At 48.9% G+C, this 13,895-nt stretch overlaps 1 protein-coding gene across 1 annotated transcript in view; it reads left to right on the forward strand.

The window, feature by feature from the left end:
* Positions 1-13,895, forward strand: part of SLC2A9 (solute carrier family 2 member 9) — a 224,152-nt gene that overhangs the window by 28,131 nt on the left and 182,126 nt on the right. The window contains exons 2-3 of the mRNA XM_046655690.1: positions 4,078-4,166; positions 9,802-9,902. Of these exons, the coding sequence (XP_046511646.1) occupies positions 9,840-9,902 (63 nt within the window). The 5' untranslated portion in view covers positions 4,078-4,166; positions 9,802-9,839. The remainder of the gene's footprint in view (positions 1-4,077; positions 4,167-9,801; positions 9,903-13,895) is intronic.

Genomic DNA, 13,895 nt, shown 5'->3' on the forward strand with positions numbered 1-13,895 from the left:
CTTTACTGTTTGACCTGAGACACTGGGAGGGGGGCCTGGAATAAGGGGAGACCTGAGGAAAGAGGGGATTCGGGCAGGGCTGTCGGAAGTTCAGTTTGGGACCTGCTATGTTTGAGAAGCTTCTAGGTGGAGTGAGGACACTGTCCCAGCGGGTGGACAGGTGAGTCTGGATCTCCAGGGAAAGGTTCAAGCCCCAGAGAGAGATTTGGGAGTGTCAGCAGCATATCGATGGTTTTAAGGCTCCGAGTCTGGGTGAAGTCACCCAAGGAGAAAGCATGCACAGCAGAGACGAGGGCTTCGGGCTGAGTCCTGGGACGCTCCACCTGGGAGGTCTGGTAGGCGAGGGGGCAACAGCCGAGCTGACTAAGAATGAGTGGCCAGGGAGGCTGAGGGAAAACCAGGCCAGCGTGTTGGCTGGAAGATGGGAAGAGGAAGTTTCCAGAAGGACCCAGGAGGAAGAGGAGTGGTCAACTTCATCGAAGCTGCTGGGAGGTTACAGGAGACTGACTATTGACTTTGGGTCGTTGATGTCCTCAGTAAGAGCAACTTGAGTGGTGTGGTGGGTCGAAAACCCCATTGGCATGAGCTGAGGAATGAAGATGCAAGGTGGAGACAGTGAATTCTCTTTGGGAGAGTTTTGCTATAACAAAGAGCAAGGAAATGGGATGATAACAGAGGTCATGGGGTCAAAGGAAGTTGTTTTTTTAATTGAGGTGAAATTCACTTGAAATAAAATTAACCGTTTTAAAGCGAACAATTCAGCGGCACTTAGTATATTCACAGGGTTGTGCAACCACCGTCTCCTCCTAGTTCCAAAGCATTTTCATCACCCCAAAAGCAAACATCGTATCCATTACATAGTTGCTCCCCATTCACGCCCTCCCCCAGCCCAGGTAACCACTAATCTGCTTTCTGCCTCTATGGATTTGCCTGTTCTAGACATTTCACTTAAATGGAATCATAGAACGTGTGACCTTTTCTGTCTGGCTTTTTTCACTTAGCATAATGGGTTTGGGGTTCTTCCACATTGTAACATTTCTCAGAACTTCATTCCTTTTTATGGCTGAATAATATTCCATCGTATGGATGGACCACAGTTGTGCATCCAGTCATTGGTTGATGGACATTTGGACTGTTTCCACCTTTGGCTATTGTGAATAGCACTGCTGTGAGCTTTCATGTACAGGTTTTCATTTGAACACCCGTTTTCAGTCCTCTTGGGTATGTGCCCAGGAATGGAATTGCTGGGTCATATGGTAATTCTCTGTTTACTTTTTGAGAAACCGCCAACCTATTTCCCCCAGTGCCTAAACCAGTTTACATTCCCACTAGCAAGGGATGCGGGCTCCCATTTCTCCACCTCCTTGCCAGCACTTCTTAATTTTGTTTTTGTTTTTTAATTGGCGATATTAAGAAATTTTTGTGCATAGCTTGGAATAATCTAATAGAGAGGGAGAAATTGATGATGCTGAAGAGAAATGGGATAATTGCTGGAGGGAAATCCTTGAGAAGAGGAGAAGGATGTGCCCACAAGACCCACACAAACTTGGGAGATCCTCTAAAGTGAGAAGTCTGTTTGGATGCTGGGCTACCGAAAAGGAAAAAGAGAAACGCGTCTGACATCAAGGCCTGAGGCTCACTCTATGGTGAGGGGCTTTCCTACAGAGCAGTGTCAATAGAGGTTGGGGCAGGCAGAGCAGGTGGTCTTGCCTTAAACCTGTATTCTCATCCACAAGCTGTGGTGCTTCGGCAAGTCGGGTGACCTCTAGAGCCCCAGTATGCTCAGCCATAAAATAGAAACGACAAAACTTCAGTGGCTGCTCTGGGGATTAAATGAGGCTATATATAACCAGTGCCTGGCACACAGTAGGTGCTGACTGAATGTACGTCCCTTACATTGGCTCATCCTTCTGACTAGATTGTGAATTACTGTTAGCGATCATAAACACAAGTTTGTTTACTTGCCACACGGGAGGGCCAAAAAACTAGAAACACCAGGCTTGTGGTGAGGAAAGAGGTTGGGTATTAAAAGGCAGCCAGATGAGGAGATGGGAGTTAGAACTCAGATCCACCTCCTAGAAGGGAAAAAGGTAGGGGTTTTTATCTGGGCTTTTAGGTAGGGGTGGGGGAGCACGTGGCCTTGTGGGTTGGCGCCTTCCCACCAGCCTGTGTCTGGCCTTGAAGACTGAATTTCTTTTCCCTTGAATGTCTGGATTTTTCTGGTTAGTTTTCATCCGCAGCCTTGTGAGGCTGAATCTTGACGTCTGGACTTTGACTTCCCGGGAAAGACAGCTCACTCGTATACTAAGGAGCGCCAGAAAGACTGATTAGTCTTAAACAACGGTTGATTATGCTGAATATGCACAGCTGCATGTAGCAAAACTTATCTCAAAGGTTTTGCTCTAGGAATATGTTTAACTCCTTCCTTCTCGGTTTCATTACCAGGTAGAAGTGAAAGGGGTGCCCTTCTTGGCAGTCCTTTCAGTATCTAGCACTATGTTGGCCACATAGTAGGAGCTCCAAAAACATTTAAAAAGAATAAATAAACAGGAATGAAAATAATTATCAATAAAGAGATTTCCCAACAATATTAGCAACAGCAAATATTTGCTGGGTGCTTGCTACACAGCAGCCAGTTCCAAGGGCAGCATCTCATTTGAGCTGCACAACATGACCTTGAGATGAGCACTCCCTCATCCTCGCTTTGCAGAGAGGTCACTTGTCCAGTGGAACATGGCTGCAGCTAGGATTTGAGGTCTGACATCAAATCTCCTCATATTATACCGTCTATCTAGATGCTGCTAAGCCAGTGGTTGAATAATCCTGGCACCAGAGAAAGATCTGTTGTAGCTAAAAAGACGTCAAGAGAGAGACTGGGTGACTGCTTGGGGAAAAGAGGGGCTGGGGACCAGCTGGATAACGGTGGAAGATTTGAAAGGCCTGAAAAGCAATCCCATGGCTCAGAGGCAGCCTCCGTCTTGGTGTGTTTGCATTTCCTTAAGCACAGCTAAAGTCTCCCGGGCATAGAAATGTCATCTGCAGGTTGTGTCAGACATCGGAGGTTGGTTGATAAAGACACCTTAGTGGCTGTCTCCCAGGGATCAGGTGATTTCTTTCTGCTCTCCAGGCCACCCCTTTGTCAACATCAAGGCACTGCGGAAATGGAAAAAGTTTTCCTGGTTGCTCTGAATCAATGTCAAGGAAATTGGATGGGCGTTTCCAGTTTTCCGAGAAGTGCTGTCTCCCAGAGCCTGAGCCAGGCACAGCATCCCTTTCCCATGGTGGGTGGGTCTCCTGGGCGCCCATCTTTCTGTGCTTCACCCCAGAACCATCCGTCACTTCCCACACCCTCACCTCTCTCTGTGAACTGGTCAGGGTTTTTTGGTGCCCTGGGCTGAGCTTGGCTCTGGCCCGGGCTGCCCAGCTGCACTCTTGGGTCCCTCATCTCTTTCCCTCACATCTCTCTGCCACACCAGTGCTCAGTTATCTCAGGGTCTGGAGGAGAGAATGGGATTAGCATGTGAGCATCACCTTCAAGGTAGAGAGACAGGTCAGGAGGACAACGCGGCGTTCATAAAATACCAACAATGGCAGTGGCCATGGAGGCAGCATTTCCCAGTTGACGGCTCTCCTGTATTTCTCCATGGGCTGATTTTTCTCCTTCATTGGCAGAGTAGCGAGAGGCAAGAGTTAACTCCTCGTCCTGCTCCTCCGGGCTTAGGACTCCATCCGCCTGCATTCCTTTGTGTCCTGCTTCAGAACTCCAGCATGTTATTTCAACTGACCCTCCTCCCAGTCCAGGCAGGTGGGTCTGGCCCTGGTCACATCCTCATGATAGCAGGAAGGGAGCAGACACCCAGGACGGTTAATCTGTTACTCAGCAGTGGCTTTGCCAGGACACCTCTGCCTTGGACTCCCCGTCCAGAACTCACTGACCTACGGCTGGGCACATTTTTAATACGTTGAGCTGGCCATCAATAATTCACTGTTAATCATTTATTACTCATTACAGAATGTTTACAGTAGCAGCTAGATGCTGTGTAATCATTAACGCTGTTTTCTTTCACAATTTCCCAGATTTCTATTTGATTATATCAGGAGCTGATCTATCCATGAAGCATCTTCAGTCGGCTCTAGCAAACTGGGAGGGAAGCTCCAGGAAACTGGTAAGTTACGTTCACAGGCTTGGCTTGGCTTGGCTTCCGGGATGATTTCAAGAATTACTGAGGCTCTTACAGAACAGCTGGAACACGGGATTTGAAAACTGAGGGATTTAAAAATCAACTTGGTGAAGATTAGGTGAGAAAATGCACATAAAGTGCTTAATGTGGTGTCTGAGGAATGTTAACACAAAAATGAAACTGATTATGAGTGATTATGGCCACGGTTATTATTCCAAAGGCTGGTAATCTGGTAAATGTCCTCAACCCTCCCTCCCTTCCTTTCTTTCTCTCTTCTCTCTCTTTCTTTTAAAGCTGCTCTATTTTCTACATTCCTTTTCAATATCTTGTTTTACGGTTACTTTAGCTCCATGCCAAAGTCAGCAGAGAATTAACCCTGAAAATTAAGAAGAAAGTCACAGCCAAGTGGTAATCAGACTGAGAACTCGGGGACCAGGGAGTGTGTGGCGTTCCGTGTCCCGAGCTGTCAGCAGCGGCTGTTGGAACCTCTGGGCCTCGCTCAGCAGGGTGGACAGAGCACAGGGCAGCGACCCTGGGCACTTCCAGGAAGGGGTGTCGAGCTTGCAGGAGCCTGGTTTGGGACAAGAAGGCCACCTTGGCTGTGAGCCACCCTTTTGTGATGCACTGATGCATTCTGGGGCCTTGTCTCTGCTTTTGTCCTTTCACCCAACACACATTTATCAGTGATGGTTTGACTTCAGGCTTCTGGGTTCTGTCCGACCTCTGTGACAGATTGGTAAGGTAAAGATTCTTCTCCGAGCCCTGCTTGCTTTATTTCTGACATGGCTGGCAGCTCAGAGCGGGATTTGAACCCACTGGTCCTGCTGCCTGGGGTGCAAGCTGTCTGCACTCAGCCTTGCACTGCAAGGCAGGCAGCCTCCCACCGTGATGTGATGTCTCAGGGATGATGAGGTCATTGTCAGCTCTGTGGTGGTCTCTGTAGAGTGAGGTGCACAATCTCAGACCTCTGCTGCAGATAGCTCCCCTGGGCAGTGGGTCCCTATTGACTTAGCAATCCTTGTCCTTCTTGGCCAGGGAGTAGAAGATCAGAGTTGGTTGTGGCCCCGGAGGAAGCAGAGCCCACCACCCACACATCCTCCTGGTGCCAGCAATGTTCCCCTTTGGCAACATGTTTTCTGGGAGGAAGGCACAAGTCTCTCCCTGTCCTTGACCTATGGCACACCTCCCCTCACCTTGCAACACGGAGGATTTACTCAGCCTGTCATTGGGATCTGCTGAGGCCGCTCTTCACCCCACCCCACCTTAATTATGGCACATGAAGATACTTAACGCACACTATGATTTCTTTACGTCCTATTGTTGCCTTCTCTTCTCCTCCCACCCATTTCTGTGCCCACGGCTTCCTCCACATTTGTGACTGTTCTTCATCTGCTCTGACCTTGATTTCCAGTGGTTCCAGCTTTGGATGGGCAAGGTACATCCTAACAAAAGCCACCCTTGGACCACAGCTTGAATCATGTCTTCTCTCAGTTGTTCCCCCATCTGAGCCCCCAGTGAAAGCTTGACATTCTCCTGTAACTGCCTTGTCATGCCTGTCAGTCACCCTCTGTCCCTCCCTCATGAACACCCAAAGCTAGCAAGACCCACCATCTTCCTTCTCCAGTACTGAGCCGTGAAGGGACCTTGCACACCATCCTGCTACCTGACCAGGCTTGGTTTTTAAGGCTGTTCCCCGGATGTCCCTAGTGACTATTTCACAGCTTCGCAAACCTGCCACATGCCTCCCTCCTTCCCCTTCAGTTGATTGCTTGGCCCTGTGCTTCACTGAGGGGTACAGATGCCATTCAACAGAAGTCCCTCATTTCTCCACTTCCGTATCTGCAGTCCTAGTCATCCTTTTCCTACATTCCGTCCTTTGATCCACACCCCACTGTCTGCCCTCTTCTCTGTTCCTCCCCTCCGCCAGTGTTCTGCTCTTCCAGATGTTCCAGGCTCTCCCCAACCACTCAACTTAAGTCGCTCTCATTACACTTACCAATGGCTTCCATGTGGCCACATGTTGTGGACACTCTTCATTCCTCTTACTTGACCCGTGAGTCATATTCAACACAGCTGACCACTCACTTCCTCTGAAAGTTCTTGTCTTGCCATTGCTAACACCTTGCTCTCTCTGTTTTCTCCAACTCAGTCTCCATTGCCATTTCAATCCCCTGTCTGCTCTTTCTGTGTTGGAGTTCCCTAGGAATCTTCTCCCTCTATGCTTTCTCCCTGGGTGGTCTTACCTAATCCCATGGTTTTATTACCATTAATTTATCCTGAGCTCAGACCGCTTCTCAAACACCACTCTCATTTCCAAATGCCCCATTGGTATTTGCACTTGGATGTCACTCAAACATCTTGAGCTCCACACTTCTTAAACAGAACTCTCCATTTCCTGCCATCCCAACATCTGTTACCTTCTGAGTCTTCTCCAGCTCAGGGAATGATAGTTGCCATTAATTACACACCAGGGACTTGCCAGGCATCTCCCAAGTCCTTTTATATACATTATCCCTTATCTAACAATCGTGATCTGAGAGGATCATGACCATCATTAACTGACCGATAAGGAAACAGACCCTGAAGTTAAGTAACTTGTCCTCACTCACAACTGCAAAACCCAGGATTAGGACCCAAGTTTCTGACTCCAATAGCCTTGCTCCTTCCACTCTGCTCATGTCCTTTCAAATCCTGGCTCTTGCCTGATGGTTTAGAGCCCATCTTCATCCTTAGGGATCTGTAGGGCCATCATGTTGCATAACTGCAGGGGGACATTTACAGTGTCATCTGTGTGAATGACTCTCTCTGGAGTTATATGGTGACAGCCATTCACATAAACTAGAATGGGAATGCAGCCCCTGGAAGTGGGCAAGTGGTGGCCATGGATACCGTCATTCTGGCCTCCTCTGTCCCATCCTGTCCCATCTGATCCCATTCTGACTCCTCTTTTCCTGCCCACCCCACCCATTCTGTTTTCTATACACCTCTCGGGCCAGGGACTCTGTCAGATTCTGTGGACACAGAGATGGATCAGCTGTGGCCCCCAAGTGTGAGGAGTGAATACACTCCTCAGAGTTCTCCTCAGAAAGTGAATACACTCTGAGTTCTCCAGAGGAACAGAACCAGTAGGATGTGTAACTATATAATAGATATGTGTAGATATAAATAGACATAGCTGTAGATATAGATAGAAAGTGAGGGAGAGAGAGGGAGAGAGAAATTCTAAGGAGTTGGCTCATGCAATTGTGGGGGCTGGCAAGCTCAAAACCCATATGGTGAGCCAGCAGGCTAGAAATTCCGGTAGAAGTTGATGTTGCAGTCTTGGTCTGAAGTCTGGAAACTCAGACCGAATTTCTATGTTTCTCTCTTGAGGCCAAATTCCTTCCTCTTCAAGGTACCTCAGTCTTTGCGCTTAAGGCCTTCAACTGACTGAATGAGGCCCACTCCCATTATGGAGTGTCACTGCTTTACTTAAAGTCAACTGATTGTAAATCTTAATTGTATATAAAACACACCAGCAACATCTAGCCTGTTCTCTAGGTGTTCAACCAAACAACTGAGCGCCATGGCCTTGCCAAGTCAACATGTAACATGAACCATTGGGAGGAGGTCTCAGTCACTCGTGAGGACACAGACAAGAGAAGAGTCAGCCTGTACAGTTTTCTTCCTGCTAGGCTAATGGGACATGCTAGGATACGTGCACAGGAGGAAGTGATTGAGATTTTCCAGAAGGAACAGACAGATGGGCAGAGGAGGTGGGCCTGGAGGGTGAGACAGGGGAAGGAGGGAGAGCATTCTAGGCCAAGGGAACAGCCCAAGAAACAGCAAGAGAGGCCTGAAAACAGAGGTCCAGCGTGCTGGAGTGTCCCTGGGTGTCTGCTGGGACGAGACAGGTGGGGTCTCTCAGTGGAGGGCCTTGAATGTCCCACTCAAGTGTTGGCCACAGCAGCTCCCCAGTCTTCTTGTCAGGCCAGCTCAAATGACTTCTGGACCTCAGAGCCATCATGTTACAAAACTATGTATTCTTCCAGAATTGAATGTTTTTAGGTCTACTTGAGAACGTAAGGGCTTACTTCTTCAAAAAAAATTTTTTTAAAGTAATTTTAAAAACTTGTTTTTCTAGTTGTAAAATTTTTTTTTCTTAGTCTACAAAATTGGAGAACTACAGGCAAACGTATCAGATGAAAGGTGGCTGAAATGCCACAGTCAAATGGTAACTGCTGTTATGTGTCGCTGCTTCCAGGCAATCTATTTTCTGTGCACATAAGCATGTGACTGTCCTCTGCTCATCTCCACGGCCCCTCCCCACTGCTCTCCCATCCTGCACTGGGCCAGCCTGCTCACCTGTACACCTGTACCTGTATGCAGTCTGCACACTCTGCCTCAATTGTCTCTTCTCCTAGAACATAAGCTCCACGAGGGCGGGGCAAGTGCCGTCTTGCTCAGGATTGCCTCCTCTTAACCTAGACACTAGGAGCTTAATAAAGAATTGTTGAATAAATAATATATAAACATTTTATTTTAAATTTAATTTTAAATTTAAAAAACACATAGGCATAGTTTAAGTACATAAATTGTTTAATCGTGTGACTCTATAAGTACACCTTTCTTTTTTCTGAGGAAGATTCACCCTGAGCTAACATCTGTGCCAGTCTTCCTCTATTTTGTATGAGGGTCACTGCCACAGCATGGCTGCCGATAATCGTGTAGGCCCATGCCTGGGAACCGAACCTGGGCCGCAAAGTGGAGTGCACTGAAATTAACCACTAGGCCACAGGGCCGGCCCATAGAAGTACATCTATTTTTAATGCTGACTAATATATATTTTTTATATGTCTTCCTCTTTTTGTCAAGTAAGAATTCTAAACATTTTCCCATGACATTAAATGTTCCCCTTTAATGTAAGTCTTTAAGCACTGCATGAGTTTCCATCATACGGATGTACCATAATTTATCTACACTTTCTGGTAAGATATTCTTTCCTATTGTGAATACTGTTTTTCTAACATGAAAAATGCTGTAATGACAATCTCAGGCTTAAATCTTTCTGCGCATTTTTATTACTGCTTTCAGCTAACTTCTTATAAATGGAGTTTATAAATGGAGCCATTTGTAAATGGAGTAGTTGGGCCTAAATATTTTTATGGCTCTAGAAACATATTTCCAAACTGCAGAAAAGCCGTACAGTTTTCTCCTTCTGTCACACCAGTGACTCTGCTTACAATTTTGGTAATAGTTTCCAGATTGATGGGGACATTAGTGCTTCATTTTAATTTGTACTGCTTTTGCTTTTATTTTCACATCTTGGGGACAGAAACTCTAGTGTTTCCAAGATGTACCCCCACCCTAAGAATGACTTTCTGATGAGAATCTTCTGGAAAGGGGCCTGTATTTAATAAGCAATGCAGCAAGTGTGGGAAACAGATGTAGTCCAACCCAACCATCTCACAATAGAGAAACTGAGGCCAGAGTAGAGGAAGGAGGTGCCCAGGTCTCCAGGGGGAGCTGGGGTCCCCCATCCTGGTGTCCTCGTCAGGGCCCCTCACCTGTTCGGGGCCACCTCCCCTGAGTTACCCATCTGCGACATCAGGTGTCTAATGACTTCCTCCTTTTTTCTCAGGAACAAAGAAGCCCAGCCCAAAATCTGAAAAAGAAACCATGCAGCTCAGTGAAAAGGACCCAGCAGATAGCCAAGAAAGCGATTTGGTGAAAAAGAAATCGGTCAGTCTGGATTCCTTGTCTCTCCCTTATACGCCAGGGCGGTCCCTCCTGGGAAGTGGGGGTGAAGGTGAGGTCAGGCGGAGGAGTGTGAGCAGAGGCTGGGAGCACAGTTATGTGGGAAGGAGCCGTGAAGTCGGAAAGTGTGTGCGATGAGGCGCAGGCCACTGATGGCACTGTACTTTGTTGATAATACTATCTGCTGGTGACCTTCTGGACAGGGGGGTGATGTCTCCATACCAAAGGTCATTTTCAGGAGGGGACATTGATATTGAAGGTAATGATGTCATCATCCTTAAGGATACACTGAGACCCATCCTTCACCCCACCACAAGGCCCAGTTCAGGTGCCCCCTCCTCCTGGAAGTCCTCAGCACTTACAAACACTCTCTCCCCCCTTGGGACTCCTTGAACCCTCCCTTTAAGCCAAATTAAAAAATCAATAGCCAGACAGCACCCGCTCTGTGCTGGACCTTTACATGGGTCTCTCATTTGGTTCTCTTGGCCACACCATGGTGAAGGCATCACTCCCCTCATTTTACAGGCAGGGAACTGAGGCTCAGAGAAGGCTGAAGCCACTCATCAAGGCTACATAGCCAATTGCAGGTGCAACTGGTCTGGAACCCTGGCCCCTCTATGCCTTGTCTCCTGTGATGGGTATGGAAGCAACCAGGACTCACAAGCAGATATGTCCATATTTGTAATTAACCTTTATTTATCAGGACAAAGAGCAACACAAGTGTATCCACTAAATTGCCAGGGACATCTGAAATTAGCAGGCTGAGCTTCATTATCCCCATCTCACAGGTGGGAATGGAGTTTCAGGGAGGCCAAGCCACCTGCCTCAGGTCATCCGGGGACACGGCGGAATCATGTTAAATAGAGAGCGATTCCCTGTATATCCTTCTTGGTGTCTATATTAGCTTAAGTCAAGGCTCCACCGTCCAGGCATTCGGTCTGATGAAGAAAGAGGTGTAGTCATCTCAAACCTTCTGCTTAAATGATACTCGACAGAAACTCCCCTTTTTTCCCACCCTTTCCTGGCAGAAAATTTTCATCTTGTTCAAGCCAAATTTCTAGCCTCAGCAAATCATCCAGAGCACAGTTTGAGTTCAGTGCCAGAAGGATCTACCGGGCCCCTCCCTGAGCCAGTGGGGAGGAAGGCCCTGGGAAAGCAGAGATGCTCAGGACATGGTGTGAGTCTGCTCGGCTGCCGTGAAAAGCACCACAGACAACAGGAATTTATTATCTCACAGTCCTGGAAGTTAGAAGTCCAAGATCAAGGTGTCGGCAGAGTTGGTTTCTTCTGAGGCATCTCTCCTTGGCTTGTAGACGGCTGTCTTCTCGCTGTGACTTCGCATCTGTGTGTGTCTGTGTCCTAATGTCCGCTTCCTATGAGGACTCCAGCCATACTGGGTTAGGATCTCCTCGTGATCTCATTTTACTTTAATCTCCTCTTTAAAGGCCCTATCTCCAAATGCAGTCACATTTGGAGGTATCAGGGGTAAAGCTTCAACATATGGATGTTGGGGGGCAGAGTTCACCTCATAACAGACACACACAGTCCCTGCCCTCGGCGAGCTCCTCTCCAGAGGGGAAGGCACACACGAGGGCAGACGCTTGCAAGAAAGCGATCAGAGCGGGCGCAGCTGTGAGCAGCACGTGGCACACAGGAGCAGGGCAGAGAGAGGTCCAGGGAGGATTCTGGGGGCTCAGCGGGGGAGAGCTGAGTACTGAACGACGGGCAAAGTTGTTGTAGGGAGCCAGAGGGAAGAGCCTGAGCAAGGGCCAGGAGAACCTGCAGGAGGAGGCTCTCACTTGATGGATGCCGATGAGTGGGTGTCTGCATGAGGAATGAGTGTCAGAACAGGTGAAAGGCCCCAGCACCCTAGGAATGTTTGTTTATGACCACGTCCTTGATAGAGCTAATTTTCTTACGATCTGCCTGAGAGCATGGGCCACAGGCCATGTGGAATGGGGGGATGGCGCTGGACTTGGAGACGGACAAATCCACTTCTCCTTGAACTTCAGTTCTTCCCCATAACATCAGCCTAGTGGGCCCCTCATAGAGCTGCTGCGGGGATTGGTGATATCTTGGGTGTGAACACTTGGCCAAGGGCAAAGCGGTGTAGACATGTACTGTGCAACAAAGGTAGGAGGGTGCTTTGGGTAATGGGGAGCCCTGGCCAGCTGCCCTCTGGTTCACAGAGCCACACCACAGCACGTTCTTCACAGAGGGCCAGAACTTGAGCACTGGCATGGGCCTTAGCAATTGTCCCATGACATCAACCTGGCCCCAGACCTCTCCTTTTACTGCTGAGGACAGTGTCTTCCCGAGGGGAGCAAATCTTTCTACACAGAGTCCTCCCGATGGCATTTATTTAGAAAAGGATGAAAGTATTTGGGTCAAAAAATAGCACATTATCTGGGAACAAGGTGATTTGAAGAAAAATAATGAATATTCATCATACGCTTGCCATATGCCGGTGCTGTCCTGGGTTCCAGGGTTCTATGCGTTTTTCATGTATAAACTCATTGAATCTTCCCAACAAGTCTGTGAGGCGGTGGTGCTGTTATCATGCCCACCAATCAGATGGGGACACTGTGCCCAGAGAGGCCGAATAACTTGCCCAAGAGCTCACAGGTTGTAAGTGGCTGGGCAGAGACCCACACCCAGGCAGCATGGCGCCAGCGTCTGGGTTTTGCAACGCTGAGCTGTGGCGAAGTGAAGGGACAGCTCCCATCACCTTTGCCGAGGCTTTCAGAGAGTCAAGCTGTGTATCTTGTCACCTTAGGAAGCCCTGGGGACACCACTGGGGACTGGAGATCACTCATCTGCCTGAAGGAAGAAAGTGCAGTTAATTTGATGGCCGGGCTTTCTAAATAGCCAGAGCACTGGCCTGGAACTTGAGCCAGGACAGCTGGGTTCTACTCTCAGCTGTGTGACTCTGGGCAAGTCGCTGCTCACCCCTGAGCCAGTTTGTTGGCAGCCTGGGGAGAGGATTTACAGACACCTGGCTCCACCAATAAGAGGAACTCTTCAGGCCAAGTTCCGCCTCCAGGCCACCAGAGAGAAAGGGAGTGTGCCCTGCAAGTTTCTCATGGTCTAGTGGCTTGGGTCCAGTCCCTGGTTCTGGCAGAGCCCCTGGTGCCGGGCAGGCCCAGGAGCAGCCCCTCCGGCTTCTGCCCTCAGAGCTCAAATTCAGCAGGACTTTGGGTCAGGGAAGTTGAGGCAGCGGAGGTGGGCAGGGGCAGCTCCACAGGGCCCCATGCCCACACGCAGGGTACACCGCTGGGCCTCGGGCCAGTGTGGCCTGTTGACATGCTGAGCTTGGCTGGCAGGGCCCTTAATGCTTTTTGACCTTGGAAGCCTTCTCAGCCCAGGGACTCCCCAGACACCAGGGACCCAGCACCCTCCCTCCCACTTTACACCCAGCTGCACCTTTGTGTGGACTGCCTAGGTCCTGGCGCCTTTTGAGATGAAGAATATAAAGTCCCCATCAGGATACACAGGGTGGTCCTCAATCCACGGGGAAGCAGCTGTCTCTTCCCCTCCCACACGTTAGGCCCCAACCAACCACGCTCAATTATTTTGTTTCCCCACATACCCCAGAGCATCCATGCCTGCAGGCCCGGGCTGAGCAGCCTCCCATCCCAAGCCCTTCTCTGCCCGCATATTCCCTGGGTTTACACATTGTTTAAGAATCTGCTCAGGAATCACCTCTTCCAGAAAGTCTTCCTTGATCCAGCCTCAGGTTGGCTCAGTACCTTCTCCATGTTTTCCTGGGGAAGCCTCGGTCATTGCACATCAGGTCGTAATCAAGAGCTTCCATGTGCTCTGGACCACAGCTCCGTGAGGTGAGGGTGCCAATCGCTCACTGGGTGAAAACCAACTCCAGGAAGAGCCAACTCTCCGAGAGGTATCCATGCATGATTAATACACAGAGCGGTGATTGCACTGAGTGACGCGTGTGCTCAGTAAATAACCAGCCTCAGT

Source organism: Equus quagga, chromosome 3 (assembly GCF_021613505.1).
Source record: "Equus quagga isolate Etosha38 chromosome 3, UCLA_HA_Equagga_1.0, whole genome shotgun sequence".
Taxonomy (NCBI): Eukaryota; Metazoa; Chordata; class Mammalia; order Perissodactyla; family Equidae; genus Equus; species Equus quagga.